At 36.3% G+C, this 19,905-nt stretch overlaps 3 protein-coding genes across 5 annotated transcripts; 2 read left to right on the top strand and 1 right to left on the bottom strand.

Annotated features, from left to right (window-relative positions):
* The first annotated feature begins 4,913 nt into the window (after positions 1–4,913).
* Positions 4,914–7,916, top strand: LOC135584482 (plant intracellular Ras-group-related LRR protein 5-like). 3 transcript variants are annotated; one of them, XM_065172898.1, is made up of 4 exons: positions 4,914–5,533; positions 6,158–7,074; positions 7,159–7,285; positions 7,547–7,916. In XM_065172898.1, exons 1-3 carry the CDS (start codon positions 4,993–4,995, stop codon positions 7,279–7,281), a joined length of 1,581 nt encoding a protein of 526 aa, XP_065028970.1. In that variant the 5' UTR covers positions 4,914–4,992; the 3' UTR covers positions 7,282–7,285; positions 7,547–7,916. The 3 variants fall into 3 exon arrangements, 2 of the variants coding, with proteins under 2 accessions (XP_065028970.1, XP_009397141.2); XR_010502076.1 differs by having other exon boundaries at positions 4,915–5,533; positions 7,159–7,364; XM_009398866.3 differs by lacking the exon at positions 7,547–7,916 and having other exon boundaries at positions 4,915–5,533; positions 7,159–7,531.
* A 697-nt stretch (positions 7,917–8,613) lies between these two features.
* Positions 8,614–18,616, bottom strand: LOC135672131 (uncharacterized). The gene is made up of 6 exons (XM_065180583.1): positions 18,466–18,616; positions 17,925–18,057; positions 17,758–17,830; positions 17,616–17,673; positions 13,796–13,938; positions 8,614–9,012 (listed from the first exon to the last, which is right to left on the bottom strand). Exons 1-6 carry the CDS (start codon positions 18,614–18,616, stop codon positions 8,890–8,892), a joined length of 681 nt encoding a protein of 226 aa, XP_065036655.1. The 3' UTR covers positions 8,614–8,889.
* Positions 18,605–19,181, top strand: LOC135672506 (late embryogenesis abundant protein 18-like). Its single transcript, XM_065180984.1, has one exon. The coding sequence runs from the start codon at positions 18,676–18,678 to the stop codon at positions 19,009–19,011; it is 336 nt and encodes a 111-aa protein (XP_065037056.1). The 5' UTR covers positions 18,605–18,675; the 3' UTR covers positions 19,012–19,181.
* Positions 19,182–19,905: the final 724 nt, after the last annotated feature.

Here is a 19,905-nt window from a genome sequence, read left to right as displayed (position 1 = left end):
TATGTCTTTTGATCAAAAAAGTTTATCGTCATTATCAATGTCCAATTTTATAGATATATTTATTGGTCTATTGATAGTCTTCAAGTTTTTCATGTTAAATCTCTTAAGTAGATTCTAGGTATATTTACTTTGACTAATAAAATTTTTATCATTAATCCAAATCAAAATATCAATTCACTCATTAAGTTCATTTTAAGTTCTTGACTAATACTCTTAGCAAATAACTCACATAAGTTCTCATTCTTAGAAATAAAAATAATATCACTAATATAAATTTGAAGAATAAGAATATCATCATTAAAATATATAATAAATAATATAGTATTTATCTTATTTTTTTAAAATTATTTTGACTTAAAAAATCTAAGTATCCTATACTAAACTCTAGGGGTTTGTTTTAGCTCGTAAAAAGCATTGGACAACTTGTAAATATGATTCAAATAAAAATTAGTTTTAAATATGAGTAGTTGTTTGATATGAATTTTTTCTGAAATAAAATTATTAAGAAAAGTACTTTTAACATCCATTTAAAATAGTTTAAAATTTTTAAAATAAGCATAGATAAAAAGAATTCTTATTATTCCAAATTTAGTCATATGAGCGAAGGTTTCTTCATGATCTACACCTCCTTTTTAGTTAAAACTTTTAAGCACCAATCTAGTCATGTTTTAAACCATGAAATTTTACTTATCTTATTTATTCTTAAAAATTCATTTAGTATCAATTAGAAGATGATCACAATATCTAGAAACAAACATCTAAACTTTACTTCTCTTAAGTTGATTTAGCTCTTTATGCATTATTGAGACCCATGAGTTATTTTAAAAGCATCATCAATGCATTTAGACTCAAGTTGAGAGAAAAAAAATTATATTTATATATTTTTTTGTAAAGACGAATAAGTTTGAATACCATTTGATGTATATATAATAACTAGCTTCTTAGGACATGCATCTATGTAATTTCATTCTTTCGATAAGGTTTTTTCCAAAATAGAAATATCCAAGTTATTTTGAGAAATAGAATTATCACTTAAATTCAAATTTCTAAGTTCAAAATAATCATCATTAAAATCAATTTTTTTAGTTTAAAAATATTTATAAAAAATAATATAAGCTTTAGAAATAGAAGAGTATCCAAGAAAATATCTTTATCAGATTTAGTATCAAATTATTCTAAGATAACTTAGTCATTCAAAATAAAATATTTACAATCATAAACATTAAAATATGAAATTTTGAGTCTTCCACGACTCATAAGAAATTTTAGATAAATGAGACCTAGTAAGGATCATATTCATGATATAGCAAGTTATGTTAAGAATTTTGACAAAAAATATTTGGTTTAAATTATATTCATTAAGCATGGTCTTACCTATCTCTTGTAAACTTATATTCTTTCTCTCAACAACTATAGTTCGATGTAAGTTTAGTGAAAAAGTTATGATGATACCCATTTGAATTATAAAACTCTAAAAGTATAATTTTTAAATTCATCATCATGATCACTTTGAATAAGTAAAATCATAAAGTATTTTTATTTTAAATTATTTATAAAATTTGATTTAAAAAATAAAATAATTATTTTTATATAACAAGAAGTATGTCCAAATATATCTACTATAGTCATCAACAATAAAATATATATATATTTATTACCTCCTAAACTTATGACATCAATGGGTCTTAATTAGTTCATATAAAATAGTAATGGTCTAGAGATACTTAGTTTTTAGGTTTAAAACTATTCTTTATATGTTTTCCTAATTGATATGCATTACAAATCTTATCGCTAACAAGTTTTATTTTAAGTATTTCTCTTACAATTTTTTTAGTTCCAATTTAAGAAATCAATTTCATGCTAATGTGTCCTAGTCTCTTATACAAAAGTTATACATAATCATTCAAAGCTGAAAAATAAGTCACATCATGAAAGTCATCAAGATAAATAGTATAAATATTATCACTTCTTAAAACAGTTAAGAATTTATTCTTATTTAGTATTTCTATAACATAAGCATGAGGTTTAAATTTAACATTATATCCTTTGTCATAAAATTGACTAATACTTATTAAATTATGTTTCAAACTAATTATCAAAAGTACATTTTCAATCAAAAGACTTGATTCGTTACTAATATTTTTGATGTCAATGATTTTTTATTACTATATTTGAATATAACATATCAACTATCTTAGCTAGTAAGCTTTAAGAAGCTTGTAGAATCTTCGATAATATGTATTGAGCATTCATTATTAAGATATTATATTTTGCTCTTAGGTCTTGTTTGAAAATATACATATAAAAAAGAGAGGATTAATTTAAGCATTCATTTAACTTTGGATCCGGTTAGATCTATTTCTTTTTTATCTTTTGAATAATTTATGATTTCATTAGAAATCTAAACTAATTTAAGATGACCACTCTACTTGAGGGAGCATGAATAAGCATAATGGATAATTTTTCACAAAAGTTATAGAATGTATGAATATAAGATGAAGATCCTTTTAAAAATTTGATTGACTTATAATGAATGCTACTATTAATGAATCAAATATCTTCTTTTCCAAAAATACTATCTTATTTATCAATAATAATATCAAATGACTTATTTTTAACTTTTAATTTTTCTAATGTTTGTAAAAAAAATATATAATTTTCCATTTAGGAATTTCAATTATATTATTGCTATCAATTGATTCCTTTAACCAATATTATTTTTAAGAGTTTCTAATTTTTTTATATTTTCTAAAATCATACAATTGTAGAGATTTTTGAAATAGCTCATTTTTAAGTTTAAGATAAAATAATTCTAAATTTTCACATTTAGTGTAAAAAGTATAAAATATTGACATATGTTTATCATGCATATTTTTCAATGTATCAAACTCATTAGTAAATAATACATGATCCTTTTTAATGAATTATATGTTTATTATATAATTCATGCAATGCTTCAAGTAATTCTTCATGAGATAAAGATATTTCACAAGACTCAAATACCTTATTGTTTAAAGTTATTAAGAAATAATATTATTTATTATTTTATTGATTTGCTCTTCCACCTCCAATTTATCCTATATTATTTTGAACTTCTCTTTATAAACTACTTTTTTCTAATGTAACTTTTATCAAATACATTTAATCTACTGACAGCATCAACTACTTCTTTCTAATGTAACTTTTATCAAATACATTCAATCTACTAACAGCATCCATAAAGGTGGTGTATATGTCACCAATTCAATATTCATTTTGGCATATCATTCAATTTTCTAATATTTTATTCAAACCTCTAACAAATCATCCTATCTTTTGACATATCATCTAATCCTTCAACATATTGATTTATCATAATGTTTGATATTTTAATATGATATTCGATCCTTCCAACATGAAGCTCGAACCACTAACTCAAAAATTTCAATCCTTTTGTCTAATATCTATTGTTTGACATAATAAATTTTTTATATAACTTTTGACTGCTCGATATTTGACTATTCAATAATTTAATTTTATAGTTTAAGTACTTCATACATCACTTATTTTAACAATATATTTATTCATTAAAATCTAAAATTCAACAATGGCCTACTAACTACAAAGAAATAAGCCTTATAGATATTTTAACTTATTAGATCATTTCATGCTATGCTCTTTTAGTTGATTGCTTAACATTTGGCTTCTTTGCCTTATCATAAAATGTTTGATTTTAATGGGAATGTGAAAGGTTATATTTCTTCTTGAGATATCGTTAATTTTTTCTTTGATCATCTCATTCAAATTTTTAAAATTTTAATTTTATTAATTAAAATGACATATGTTGTAAATTCAAAAGGGATATTATTCTCATTAAATGACATATGTTGTCTATCTCATCATCCATCAACTTACACGATCGCTTGTCTTGATTAGATTGGGTGTGAATGCTTCTACCTGTAAGCGAAGCGAAAAGGCAAAATAAGAGTAAATTTCTTATAAATCAAAGCAGCCATCATAAATCCGAACTAAATAAACATAGTAAATAAATATCTATATAGTTTTTCTTTTATAAGAATCAAGCAAGAAGGAAAATTCGAGGGAAAACGTACTGTCACAAATCATAATCGATGAGGAGTATGAGGTCAATAAAAGGTATCATTTCTCATTTAATTATTATGATCATTAAAGCTTGTACAGAATACAAATGAAAAGTAAATATGAATGAAATTATAAGAGAAAAACGGATCATTGACGAGATAAAATCAAACAGAGATGCCGCAGTAAGAGAAATAATTTATCAATAATTTTTGAATTAATTACGTAATTAATCAATTAATTTCATTCCTAATATGTATTTTTTATAATCAATGAAATAAAAATCAATCATTGTTGAGTTTTCCTTAATCAGGTTGGTCATTTAAGGAAATGAATAAATCTAATAAGGCACAATCCTAATATGGGATTCTTATTTTAGGAAATCAAGGAAAAACAGCCGGTGATGAGATGTAAAAAAAACTGAAATCCTGAATCCATGCACTTTACACATAACTCAAACATTTATCTGAAATATTTATCATATATATATATATATATATATATATATATATATATATATATATATATATATATATATATATATATATAGAGGATAACCAACCTATTAATTTCGTTAATTCTGAATAAGTAATTAAAAAACTTAAATAATATTAATTTCGTTAATTCTGTTGTAGAAATTCGATTCATGGATTTTATTTTTATTTTTATGTTTATTTTTTTGAAGACTCCCTCCAACACATTAAAATAAACAAAGATTCATGCAATCGACAAGGCCAAATGGCCCATGGGTTGGATCCTTCTTGCAGCCAAGCAAGAACACAACACCTCGAACGAAGATGATAACAAAACCATCTCCTTCTCATTCAACCCACATTTAAAAACCCATCGACTCACCATTGGGCCACACGAGTCTCTCTTTGTCTTTCTGAGTTCTGAGAGAGAGAGATAGAGCAGATGAATTCGGAAGCAATGGGGACGCCATCAAAGCCAAGGCCTCCTGGTGTGGTTGAGGCTGTGGAGGAGATGATGAGGATCTACAGGTCCCTGCCACCAAGACCTTCCATAGAGGAAGTGGAGGCAGCCATGGCTGTGATCAGAACTGCAGACAGTGAAGAGGAGGCGAGGATTGCGGAAATTGGCAAGATCCAGAAGCCCCCGGATGTTCCAGAGGAGCTCTTCCTTGTGCTGCAGGAGGTGAGGAACAACTTGATCCTGTTGCAGGGCCAGGAGCAGAGGAGGGAGGCCATGACTGTGGTGGAGCTGGATAAGAGGTTCCAGGTGTTTGACGAGCTCATACAGAGGGCTTCCGAGCTGGTCTCATCAGAGGAAGGTGGAGGAGTCTGTGAGGAGAAGGAATTCAAGGCTGATTTTAACGTGGAGGTGCCTAGAATTGGTAGGAGTTTGAGTTTGGTCAAGGAGGAGACGGATGAGAAGGGGGAACAAGATGTTTCCCATGTGCTTGTTCATTCCTTCACAAAGTCTCAAGTCCCTTCAGGTCAGATCATTCTTCCTTTTCTACTTGTTGCTCCACTGGGTTACTTGATTTTTTAGGAGAATTAGGCACAGAGGGTCAAAATATGGTAACAATACAAAGGTTCAGGTTTCTTTTCCTTTTTGGTTATCATATTTTTTGCAATCAATTATTCATATTGGTTTAGTTCCATTGGCCCAATCCTTGTCCTTCAATATCAACCATATAATTATCACTGGCTTTGACCTCTAACATTAGTAGTATGATAGTTTCCTTGTTGATGAGAACATAAAGGTTATCTTACTGAGTTTCTATTTTCGGTTCTCCTCATTTTGTCAGAGCAAACATAACATTCTTATTCATGATGCACTGCAAGAAAATAAAGGTTGATAAAAGCTTCAAGAATTTGTCTTTAGAATGATGTGTATCTCTCGAGAATATTTCTTTTTCAAGCCTCGACTCTCAATGATGTTTGATGTGATGCAAAATATTTTTTTTTCTTCACGCGGCATATTCATAATTCTTGGTTTGCCTTGCCATACTTAAAAGTAGATAATGGCTGAGAAAATAATATTGCTTATGTTGTTATATTTAAAGCCGATGATATATCCATGGTCCTATGCTCATCCTTCCCTACTATGCCTGTAGCTAATGGTGACACAAAAAAGTTAAGTCTCATCCAAGTGGCAAGCTTAATCGAGACTTCAGCAAAGAAAGGAATTGGAATTCTTGATCTCCAGGGCAAGTTGATGGACCAAATTGAGTGGCTTCCAAACTCGCTTGGAAAACTGCAAGATGTTGTTGAACTGAATTTATCGGAGAATCGAATCATGGCACTTCCAACATCTATTGGAAGCCTGAGGTCCTTAAAAAAGCTTGATATCCACTCAAACCAGCTGATAAACTTACCTGACTCATTTGGAGAACTATCCAATTTGGTTGATCTCGATTTGCATGCAAATCGACTAAAATCACTGCCTTCGACATTTGGGACTCTTACGAGTCTGGCTAATCTTGATCTGAGTTCGAACCAGCTGTCTGTGCTCCCAGAGACAATAGGAAACCTAACAAACTTGAGAAGCTTGAATGTTGAGACAAATGAACTGGAAGAGCTTCCTTACACTATCGGGTCATGTACTGCGCTCGTTGAGCTCAGACTGGACTTTAATCATTTAAAAGCACTGCCTGAGGCAGTTGGAAAGCTTGAATGCTTGGAAATCCTTATATTGCACTATAATAGAGTCAAATCCTTACCGACCACTATGGCTTCACTTTCTAAACTGAAAGAACTCGATGTCAGCTTCAACGAGCTTGAGTCGATACCCGAGAGCCTTTGTTTTGCCACTAGTCTAGTGAAGTTAGATGTCGGAAGGAACTTTGCAGATTTGACGGCATTACCCCGATCAATTGGAAATCTAGAGATGCTAGAAGAGCTGGACATAAGTAGCAACCAGATAAGGACACTGCCTGATTCTTTCAGACTTCTGTCAAAGCTTAGAGTGTTCAATGCAGATGAGACTCCACTGGAAGTACCACCAAGGCATGTGGTTAAGCTGGGAGCTCAGGTATACGTAAAATTTGGATGTTAGTTTCTATCCATCGTTTGAATAATCATTTGATGCTGATGACAAATCTGATTCGCATGGCAGGCTGTGGTTCAGTACATGGCCGATTTGGTTTCAGGGAGGACGGCGAATGTTGAACAGGCAAGAAGGCCAAGGGGATTCTGGTTTTGGCTGTGCTCATTATGTACGACTTCGGAGGAAGAATGAAAAGGCAGGCATCGCATCCATTAGAAAACAGGAACCACCCCCCATGATTCCTTCTGGTCCTTGTACATTGGTTTTGTTCTACTGTAAGCTTGATCTTCTTTTTTCTGGGTTCGAATGCACTCACTTGTCTGTAAGATCGAACTGCGATGTCATGTTTTTGGTCCTTTGCATGGTCATTCATTTAGAAAGAACAACTACAATGTTCTTCACATACATTTGGCATCAATCTTTGATGGTGTTTCTCCTATCATTGTCTTTTGTACAGATGCAAATGCTACCTGTGAGGTGTGTGCATTCCAAGCCTCCGGAATTCTCTTCAGCTCGCTGGTAGCTTCTACATGACACCACGTTGTTACATTGCTTGGGAGCTTAGTGGTCCATTGAGTCTGCAGAGAAGCTTTGGCATCTTTCACTCATTTGGTGCAGACAGTGATGTTTTGTAATGAGCAGCTCAGCCATGGCTGTGTGTGTTTTCTTTGTTTTTCAGCAAAGGAATTTTTTATTTTAACTGAAAATAAAGATTCTGTGAGTGGTGTCGGATCTCTGTCATCGACCAAACTTTTGTGTCTGTCTTTTTAGAACTCAAGAAAATAGTTGTACAAGCCTATAGAACATATCTTCTTGTTCGAATGAGTTTGTGTTACTCGAGAAGATATGGACTTCTTCTTTAGCATCATTATTAAATTGCAAGGGGAATAAAAGGAGTAGGACAACAAATGATTACTTTGTTTGGTTAATATATTATATTTAGGGCACCTAATAATGTGACCTCTCCATCTTATCTTTATTTTGACTATGGATCATATTAAAAATATTAAAAGAAATACTTTTTTACATCCCAAATGGAAAAAGAAAATAAATCAAGGGACTCCTTTGTCTGGATGTCAGCGTTACATCAAATACAAAAGGGCTGTATTCGTAGTGATCAACACAATCACAAGATAACATTTCTTTTCTTGCAAAGACCTCCATCAAGAATCACATTCGTTCCAATTACAAATCACAAGTGTTTCAAGCCGTGATGGAGGCCAAATTTTGCTTTACAACATGAGAGAGAGAGAGAGAGAGAGAGAGAGAGAGAGAGAGGGATCACGCAAAAGAAAACAAAACAGCGAAAATATTAAATATTCCTTTCTTGGCTTTGAAAAATACTTTTTCTTTTTTTCCTACTAAGAAGAGCCAAGATTACCGCAGATACTAAAACCATGAAGTAAATTACTGTTCATCCTTGAATTACCGTCAAGAAGACCCAATTCATATCCATTTTGTCATGGTACATGATAGAAGAAAACCCATTATAACAAGAGAATAATAGCTGATAAGGCCACAATATGTTTAAGAACAGTCCTAATTTTTTCTCCAAACTGACATCAACATGTTCACATCCATTGATTTTGGTAAACCACGCAAGTTATAAACCGTAAGTGACAATTACAATTGACCATTACATCTTTAGGGTGTCTATTCGTTCACCTCACATCAAATTGAAGAATAGAAATCAACCAGGCTTTTCACCAGTAATGTGGGGATAGTTCCCCAAGTCAACACATTGCTCGGTCTGTGGACCTGTTGCACAGTGATATGTATGACAATCTTTAGGGTGGAATGTTACCTTACGCTAGCCTTGGCAACTGAGAGTATCATTACACAACCATCCAATTTTTGCACTGGTGAAAGGCTCGAAGCTTCTACAATATTAAAGAGCGAGGATTCTAGATTCTCAGAATCCACCTGCAACATCTTGTAGATCAAAGAATCAAGTGAAGGGAAACCAATAATACTAGTAGCTAAACTGATCACAGGGTATTTAAGTGAAATAAAAAATAAAAAAATCTATGTAAAGTGATGAGGGATTATGTTTAAGTCAATCTCTAATATGACTCAATTGAAGTTTTAATCAGATTTTAATTTTATTTTGTTCAAATCAAATCAAGGTTAAACTGAAATCTAAGCTAAAAGATTATATTCAAGTCAACTCTAAATCTTAGATGTATTAGAACTAAGGTTCGTCGTACCATACCATACCGACGTTTCAACCCGGGCTCGGTACGGTACGGTATCGGTGTATCAGGTGGTACATCAGGGCATACCGAGCGGTACACCCTGATGTACCAAATAATTTTATACTTTTTCATACTATAGCAGTGCTACAGTATAATACTGTAGCACTGTAGCGGTACCGAGCGGTCCACGTACCGATAACCTGTCGGACCGGTACGTACCGCCCGGAACGGGCGGTACGCTTCGATATGACAGACCTTGATTAGAACTCTCCACATCTTAATTGCATTATGACTCTTTATGTCCTAACTTGGCTAGGACTTCACTCCAATCTCAACTCTAAAAGAGAGAGGAGAGCCCCATCTTAAGCATCCTTAAGTCAACTCAATCCCAATCTTACTAGGACTAAGATTAAGGTAACCCCTAGTCAACTAGGGCAGCCCTAATAAAAAACTGTTGCGATCACAAAGAATCAAGGAGAAGTCCTAATTTGATTAGAGCTTTGAGCTCCCTCAATCCTATAAATCTAAGGGGTCGCAACCCCATTATAAGCATCTCAATTTCTACCCTCTCGAGTGCCCAACTGGCCCTAAGCTGAGAAGAAGAGAAATAAAAGAGAAAAACTTGCAAACAAAACTTCCACCGTCACGTGACAACAATAACGCCCTTCTTCCATCTATCTAATCTTCCAACCATCCCAGGACAGTTTCCTAGCTGAGAGCAATAGCAAAAAAAGAAGAGGAGAAGAGGAAGAATGCCTCAGCAACAGAGATCAGCAAGCAGAAAGTCCTCTTCTTACAACTTGCAATAGTATTTTTGCAGCAAAGAACCATAGTAGAACCAGCAGCTTTGTCTTGGTTTTCGTTTTCAACATCCAAAGATGTAGCAATAACTACGATATAATCAACCCCTTCCATAGCCCCTAATAGAGGTGATATCAGATTGGTGAGAGGAAACAAGAAGAGAACAGGGAACAAGAGTTCCATCATAATTTGTTCATGCTTATCTTGCAAGAACTTCCGAGCAATCATCACTTGAGAACTTTTTGCTTTAGTTTCCTATTTAGGCATTTTAAATTCATGGCAATAGTATATTATTTTTTCTTTTTAAGTTGTGTTTATTACAGTAAAAGCATAACTACTACATTAAAACTTCCATCCAAGTGGTAGTATCAGATCGACAAATCATTGAATCCAAACTTTTAAATAGATCAGGTGGTACCAAAGCAATGAACCCTCGCCTGTGAATGGTAACCACAAGGTAAGGATACAAAGCCTCTAGAGAAGAGTTACAGGAGTTGAAATTCGTGTCATACTCATTGAAAGGAAGAACCACCGACGGGATGGTAGCCAACACCTAGACAACCTTGGCTGACCTTACTACCCAGACGACAATATTAGCCTAATAGATGGAAATCATGATAGGTTGGATGCAAGCTCAAGTCAACCCAATAGCAAAGGACAATTGAACAAAAAACATCACAACAAAAGAAAGAGAGTCATCTCCATCCGAGATGTGTAGCTACAAAGAAGATGTTGCTGAGCAAAACACCGCAACAAGAACTCGACCCTTTTAAGTCGAGGCTTGCATCAACATACCCTCCTATGATGGCTCGATCAACGTTGAGGTATTAGACTCATGAATATATTAACTTGAAACTTACTTTGATTTATATGATTACAACAACAAAGATAAGGTGATTCTTACATAACTCAAATTGACTAATCATTCACTTGTATGGTGGAAAGTATATTCGAATCAACAGTGATGAAGACGTGTCATGGACATGATCCAAAAGTCTCATACGAGAAAAATTCTCCCATATAGGGTATCTCGAATATGGAGGAAGTGACATTACTTATGCCAAAAACAGGACTAATTCACGCAAGAATACAATATTGAATTCCGATGACAAGCAGTAATGCTCGCAATCTCCCTTAATGATCACTCAACGATGATAAAATATACCACCGACCTCCATGAATAGATTCATACAAAGTTAAGCCTCTTTAAAACATATGATATTTTGACTACTAGCAATATAACGATAATGATTGAGAGAATGAATCATACTTACAGTGAGAAGCCCACGTAAAAGGCCAAAGGGAATCACACAAAAGCCCAAGAGAAATTCGGGGATGATAAAACTTCTTTCTCAAAACGAAGTAATCTTTTTTGTGAACATTGTAAAATTAAGTCACTCTAGAGAAAAGTGTTGGAAGGTTCACTTGGAACTCTTCTCAAAAAGCCATTGAAGAATAATCAAAGTCGGTGAACTACGGCCATGACCACGAACAATGACTCCACCAAACTTTCACCAGTTCCTTACACAGATCCATCTTAACGCTGACGACTAGATTGAAGGTTATAGACTTGAATTCAACCTCTAGTCCAAAGGTTTGAGAAAAGCTTTTCACCATAAACATCCAAGTGAAGCAAGAAGTCGTTCGCGTAATTTTCGACGTCGGGTGCCAAAAGAATTTCATCTCAACGAGCTTGGTCAAGAAGCTTGGCTTAGAGACTACACTACATCCATGTCGATATCCTCTTGGATGACTTCATGATTATGTGAAGATGAAGATCGACTAATAATGCAAGATACGCTTTGCCATCACAAAAGAATACATCGACGATGTGATGTGTGAGGTAGTTCTGCTTGACATATGCCAAGTCATCATTAGGGGCCTCTACTTATGGGATCGAGATGTTATTTACTTTTGTCGACCCCAAAAATATCAACTCCAGAATGATGAAAGAAAGTTCCTCATCACCCTAGATCTGATTGGTTCAACGAAAGACTTGACATCTATTAGCCAAGCAAAGAGGATGATGAATGCTTGCTGAAAGCTAATGACTCTCATTTCAGCATGCAAAGAACCAAAACCTTCCTCCAACATGATGAAAGAGGAGGAGCAACCAGAAGGGGTAACAACAAGCTTGAAGCCCTGAGAAGAGAAAGAAAGCCCTAGAGTCAACGGTGATTAGCAATAAGGAGAACTCAATCAAAAAGGTGCATGCAGATGGCATAGTTGAGCATGGCGACACTAACCACATCGATGAACCAAAGCAAAGCCTCTAGCATACAGATGGAGAGAGAAGAAACCTCAAAGCAAAATTCAACAAGATGTTGACGCCCTAATTGGGGGAGCTGCAATCAAGGACAATCTAGCATAATTCGACAAACTCCAATTCGACCCAATTGGAATTTCAATCGGACTCCAATTTGATCTTGATCATACCAAATCAAGGTCAAGCTAGAATGCAAGCTCAAAGACTAGATTCAAGTCAACTTCTAAGTCCTAAATGTATTAGAACTCTCCAAGTCCTAACGTAGCTAGGACTCCACCCCTACCTCAATTATAAAAGATGGAGGAAAATCCCATCTAAAACATCCCTAAGTCAGCTTAATCCCAATCCTAGTAGGACTATGATTAAGGCAGCCCCCAATAAAAGACTCGTGCAGTTGCAAGTAAGGAGAAGTCATAATCAGATTAGGATTTTGGAATCTCTTGATCTTATAAATCTAGCAGGTTATAGCCCTCTTAAAATAATCCCAATTTGTGCCCTCTTGAGTCTCCAATCGATCCTAGGTTGAGAAGAGAGGAGAGAATAAGAGAAAGAGAAGAGAAAAAGAATATGCAAACAGAACATTCATCATCACAAGACAACAGCTTCTTTCGTCTATCTAGCCTTCCAACCAACCTAGGACATTTTCCTAGCCAAAAGCAGCAAAAGAGAAAAGAGAAGAGGAAGAAAGCCTCGATAGCCCTTCTCCAACAATAGTGGAGATCAGCAAACAAGAAGTCCTTCTCCAACATCCAAAGACATAGCAGCAACTAGGACAGAATCAACGCCTTTCGCAACCCCTAACAAAGGTACTGTCGAATTAGTGAGAGAAAAAAAAAAAAAAAGAAGAAGTAGCAAGTGTTCAATCTATCCTCGCTTATCACACAAGAACTTTCAAATAATTATCGTTCAAGAACTCCTTGCTTTAGTTTTCTATTCTAGGTACTTTAAATTCAGATCAAATGTAGATTAATTTTTTTGTTATATTTTTTTTTTTTAAGTTGTATTTATTACAATAAAAACATAGCCCCTCGATCAAAACTATTATCTTAGAGGTGAACCATTGTAGATCATACAGGCAACAAGCTGACTGATGATATTAAGACATCTTGTGAAAGCAAAGATGATAATGGAAATAAAGCTGGAGGAGGAGGAGACACAGATAAGTATGATCGATAATACATGTCAAGGACAGCACGACCACATCTTAGGACCCTATTGAAATAGTATAAAACCTTGGCGTACATGCTTCTATTATTATAGTAACTGATATACTGCTATCTGGTTCTGTCTACCTCAAACACTATGCTAACATAGGGAAAGAAGCCAAAGGGTGCATATTTACCGGTGTTGAAATTTATTCCGTAAAAGCTAGGAGTGATGTAGTAAACTATGCACATCAGAGGGCCACTGCAGCCATCGATGGTGCGTGTACTGAAGAGCTTACCAACACCCAGTCAGTGAATTCTCTGTTTGTAAACAACGGGTGACGCTGAGCTCCCTTCCACATCTCAAAGGTGAACCTCCATGCCAGAGGCTGGAGAGGCACGGGCAACATCCAGGAGGGAGGACGGGTGCGAGGGCTGCTACCTGAAATTTCAGGGGTTTGAGTGGAAGATACCTTGGGAATAGCCTTGAGATGTGCTCCAATGATTCTCAAACGATCTTTAAAGATTCAGAAAGTGAGATGTCATGATGAAACAGCAAAAATCTTTGAATATATGCTAGATAGATTAATTGACTCGCAAAAATTCATGGAAAACATGTGACTTACGCTACACTGGCCCAGTTTACACTTAAACATCATCAACAAAAATAATAATAAAAATGAATCAAGTACCTTTCATTGCAAAAGAAGTTGCTTCATTGACCAAATCAGTACACTGAAGCAACCAAGGAAATAATGATATTCATAGATTAACTAGAATAGAATAGCTCGAGGTAGAATAAATTTGGAATCAATCAGACTCAGAACATTGAACCAGGGCAATCCACATTAGTTACAGGAAACATCGAAGGCAGCATGAGGTTGCATGAAGTAGTTACGAGTCTAGAAGGATATCAATCTTGTGAAATAAATTACTCATATCAATGGGTATGACTAGCATCCGAAATTGACATTGAAAATGACTCTATCAACAAAATCATTTATGACATTAACAGAGAAAATAACCATATCAACATTACAGAAGTGCCACAACAACCCTTATTGATGAAACAAAGCTTTTGAACCACCTCATTTAATAGGAAACAATAAAATGCAGAGTACGAAGAACAAACTTAAGAGGATGTTCTTTCAAGTCTGAATAAATTTTGGATCACAAGCAGAAGGGACTACCACTTGTAGACCAAGTTTTATGTGAATCAAGAGGTCGGACAAACTGCATACCATAAAGAGAATAGTTCATACATAAATCAAAAAGAAGGTTAAAACCCATCAAATATTAGGAAGAACAATTAACATCACAAAAGGGAGAACAGACCACTTAACCTGCATGTGGATGTGATTAAATATGTCAAATACTGTTTCCCCAGAAGCCACAATAAAAAAGATGCTCGACCACACTGACCAAAATATTCATCCTATCTTCTCGTCTAGATTACTCCTATTGGTTATAGGCAACTTGAGAAGATATTGTAATAATCCAGGTTCAAACTTAATTTTCTGCATGAGTATCTTACATTTTGTTTTCTTAGGCAGGTTCTATGACTCTACTAACGAACAAGATTAACCACAGAAATTTGCAGTTTAACAATGTTATGTATTCCCCTCTAAAAAATAGATTTCCTTGTCTCATCTTAACCATTATTGTTTTTGTAACAATATGTACAGAAATCGCCACTGATACAATCTCTCAATTGACAGGCTTGTTTCTCATTTTAATTTATCACTTTCCAACTGTGATTTCTTTATTATCAAATACCTTCTACAGACATTGTTATACATGTAACAGTGATTGGAAAATGATTAGCTTTGTGACAGAGAGAAATGAAAAGTGCTTTTCCTTGCTTGACACGTAAAAGAGAAAAAGCAGTCACTACCTTCTGGTTTGGTTGAAGAACTAACATGACAATGAGTTGTGACTGAAGTGTTTGATACAGCATCAGATTTGGAAAGCCTACCAAGACGTAATTCAATTATTTACATTCCCTCTTGAGTAGCTATTTCAAGTTAGACAATAGGCCTATTTAGGTCACGTTTCTATACCAAGGTAGATACAATAGGCTAACAAGTACAATCTAGAAATTGCCAAAGAAGAATGTAAGAACAGCTGAAAATAGAAAATCAATAAATGCAATAGACAATAAGCTCATAAATCAAATGTAATATGTGTCAATCCGCTCATGTTGGAGTAAGGCTAGGTACATCAATAGTGATTAGTTTCTACAATGAGGACCAATGTTCAAACCAAGGTATGCAATACCATACCGTACTGGTGTTTCGAGATTGGCTCGGTACAGTACGGTACCGGTATATCGAACGGTACACCAGGGCGTACCGAACGGTACACCAGGGCTTACCGAGGGATTTCCTCTTACGATAGCACTGTAGCAGTGTATTACTGTAGCGCGATCCGTCCGGTAGCGGACGGTCCGTATACCGGTATGTCGTCGGACCGATACATATCGCCCGTACCGGGCAGTACCATTCGAAATTGCATACCATGGTTCAAACACTAACATCACGACATAAGTAGCCTACGTAATTAAGGCTTTTGAAGAACTAGGAGAACAGGTTGTATGAACAACAGTAGATACTAAGATGGTAGACTCGGAGTAATAACTAATATATAATCATCTCAAATGGACTGAACAAAAACCAACAAACCAAACATCAAACAGATTACACACTTACATATAGATAATCTAAAAGATTCCACCAGACTAAGACTCCTTTTCTTAACTGCAAAGCAAGTGAATGTGGAACACCTTCAATCAAAGCATGTGCAAAAGGAACACATTCACTTAAAAAGGCTTGGAAACAAGAACTCAGAAAAAGTGAAGCTTAGCTAATTTCAATGCCTACTGATAAATATGATCAGATTTCTTTCAAGCATAGTTGTTAGCTCTATGAACATACTAACAATCAAACTAGTTATAGTGAGAAACGAAATATGTATTACTACCTGTAACCACTAAAGATCCTTGGAACTTGTCCATGGGTTAGTTAAAGAAGAAATATGGAAATCTCACATCATATGCAAAAGAAAGTAGTTTACTTTAGAAAAGTACCAGATATAGACCACAAGCCAATAGTGTAGGAAATAGATCCTTCTGATGAAAAATTCATAAACTGGCCAAAGAAGAATGGGCATAGCTTTCCCTAGCATAAGTTCCCAAATAATTTCCTAATTTCACTTTTTCAACTTGTAATTCACAAAGGGTTGTCAATATTGCCATAGGAAGAAAAACTGAAAGCTTGAACCTCAAAATGATGTTCTCCTTGAATCTTCTATGAAAATTTCTTCAGACAATGGTTTGTAATCATCAATCTGTCTCCTTTCTCAAGCTCCCTGAACCATCTTTATCTAGTGCGAGGATCTTCAAGTGTTCTTATGTCAAATAACACTCATGAACAGCTAAGTTGGCATCTTTCTGGTTATCATTGTCTGCATTGAGGTACTCAATTCTCATTGATCCCTCTTCCTTCTTGTACGTCTCCCAGTTCAAGGCTTAAGGTATCTTTTTTTGGGGACTATAGAGAAAGTTTATTTGAAATATTTCCAAAATTTAAAGAAACTTTATTTTTTTTTTTCAATATTATTCAGGTGCACTCGAATTTGAGATCAAGAATCCATCCTTGCATACACATACAACCACAGGAACACACAGCACAGGGGGAAAGAGCCTCTTGGCTGAGATAGCAGACAGACATCATTGGGTAGTCCTATCCCATGGTAAGCTCTAACAAGATTCCATTGAAAAGATAGTTTAAGAAGCACTTGACATTAACATCATCAATACTATTCTTTGTCAAGAACAACTGGAAACTAATCCAATTTTACCCGAGTCACAACGGAAACCATAAACCAAACTGTTTTTTTTTCCCTCAAGAAGAAATGAAACCTTTAATTCAGAAAGAATCTGTTACGTGCCCCTCCCAGACGTGCATATAGGAAACACAAACCCAAATTTCTCCCTGTACCGAGCATTCCACTCCATCAACAATTTGCGAAAGCAAATAAGAAATCAACAATTGTTTCACGTTCTTAAGCGAATCCAGAGAAAATTTTGGCGAAACGGCCAGTAACGCATCGAAGGATCACCTGCAAGATGGAATCGGTGGCAGTAGCCATCGCAGCGGATTGCTCTTCCTTGCTCCACCTAGTACAATCAACAATCGAATCAGCGACGGCGGCTTCAGCCAGAATAAGAAAATGTTGAAATAATAGGAAAATTTGTACGAACTGGGAGAAGGCGGAGAGGTGGCTCCGATCGCCAGGTGAGCCGAGACGGCCTCAAGCCATCCTGCGACGTCGACCTACGAGATTTAAGGGAAAGGAAGGCGAGATGAGGTCATCAACGGAATCGAGAGAACGATGGGAAGAGGAACTACGGAGGAGGCAAGCGGCGACCTTGTTGAACCAGATGTCGCGGGCGACTCGGAGGGCGTGGTGGACGTCGGCGAAGCGACAGGCGAAGGCCATCTCCCTGGCGAACCTTTTGCTGCCGCAGCAGTGCAGCATGTCCTCCTCCTCCCGCAACCATCTTTGTATAACGAACGCCGTCTTATTTATTTGATGGGACGCTCTGTCAGTGAAAAGAACATCTGATGCGTGTTTGGGACCGTCCGATGGGTTCGTGCTTTGCGAATGACCGTCCGATGTGTTCTGCTTTGCGACATTGATTGGATTTATTTTTTTTCATGAGAGAGAAAAGGCTGGCTTCGTTGCACAATGAGTGGTTATATGGGCTGTTATTATTATGGGCCATATAACATGACTATTACAGAGGGCCACTCTATGGGACACATAAGTTATGATCCAACTAAGTCACGAGGTAATCGAAATGCATTCGAAACTTGTCTGTCACGAAAGCTTAAGGATTTGTCCATCTTGACATCGTTAGAAAAGGTCGAGGAATTGTGCAGGGAGACGTGTGCAGATGATGGGATACACGTAATGTAGTGCACCATGCAAACGTGCAAATTGTAGACGTAAAGTGTATCTGCATGTGCTACACGTGGAATTGTAGGTGTCACCTTGTTCATGAAGTAGCAGACTCTCCAGGTTTCCATATGAGGTCCAATGTTGACGTGAAACCACATCTCACGGTCTCTTGTTGTCTCCGGCTTCCACTGCGCAGGGTAAAGTTGGTCGAGGCACGATGCATGCTGCCAAGGAGAAGGTGAAGGACATGGCTAGCGCGACCAAGGAGAAGGTGAAGGAGTACTCCGGCAAGGCCGAGGGAAAGGCAGAGGCGGCAACTGCTCGGACACCGGAGGAGAGGGAAGCGGCGGACGAAAGAGCCAAGGCGAGGGAGAAGGCGGCCAAGGCGGAGTACCACGAGGAGAAGGCCGAGCACCAAGAGGAGTCTGCTGCCCACCGCGGCGGCACCGGTCGTGTTCCCCTTACCAGTCAGCACCACCACCGTCCCGTCGGCGCCGACCCGACTTATCCCGGTACAGGTACTGGCCACCCCGCTGGAGAAAAGTATCTGTAGAATTGTTGTGGTCGGTCCCACCTGTAGTACGTGACAGTATGGTAGTTTTTTTTTTTTTTTTTACTGATGGCATGTTACGTAGGTGTTTGTGTTTTTGTCACTTTTGTTGGGCAGCAGAAGGCTCTTATCTTTACGATGGTAAAACATATCTATATGCATGGTTTCCATGAGACTACTGTTGTCAAACAAATATACCGTGGCTGATGAGTCTTCTGTTGGACTGAGTGGACGTCGAGGTCAATCGAGCCCTCGCTACGAGATGTTGATCCGTGTTCCTTGTTGTATCAGATTCGAGTGTTGTGCATGTCGAGTTACGTTTTTTCGTCTTTGGGGTGGTTGACAGTTCGTCCTTGTGAGGTGGTCACGTCCTGAGAAAGGTGTGCTCGTGAGGTGGTCATGTCCTCTCGGGAAGGTGTGATGGTTGGCGTTGGTCGGGATTTGAGTTGATTGATTGTCCTCCTTCGTGTGTTGAATGACGATTTTTGAGTTGAGACGTTCATCGCTTGTGGATGGTCGTTTGTCTGTAAAACTAATATCTGTCGGGTGATCTTCGGTTGTGATCCCACCAACGTGTAAATCAGTGTGGTGGATTATTTTTTTTGTCTCCTCCTTGTTCGAAGGTCGATCAAAGGTTTTATATTATTGTACGGGGATCGACAGTGCGTGATCGTTGATCCTAACAAGACGGGACGTGAGGTGCAACGTGACATCGTTTAAGCTCTCAGGATGGGACAAGTAGAGCAACTTCTCGGTACTAAGCAACGTCAGACGACATCGTTTAAGCTCTCAGGACGGGACAAGTAGAGCAACTTCTCGGTACGGTTCTAACTTGACGTGTGATGTCAATGATGATGTGTCTGGACTTTCAAAACATACCATATCAACTACTATGAT

Source organism: Musa acuminata, chromosome BXJ1-4 (genome assembly GCF_036884655.1).
Source record: "Musa acuminata AAA Group cultivar baxijiao chromosome BXJ1-4, Cavendish_Baxijiao_AAA, whole genome shotgun sequence".
NCBI classification, from domain to species: Eukaryota; Viridiplantae; Streptophyta; class Magnoliopsida; order Zingiberales; family Musaceae; genus Musa; species Musa acuminata.
The sequence above is the reverse complement of the archived record's forward strand: the minus strand, read 5'-3'. Positions and strand labels throughout refer to the sequence as shown.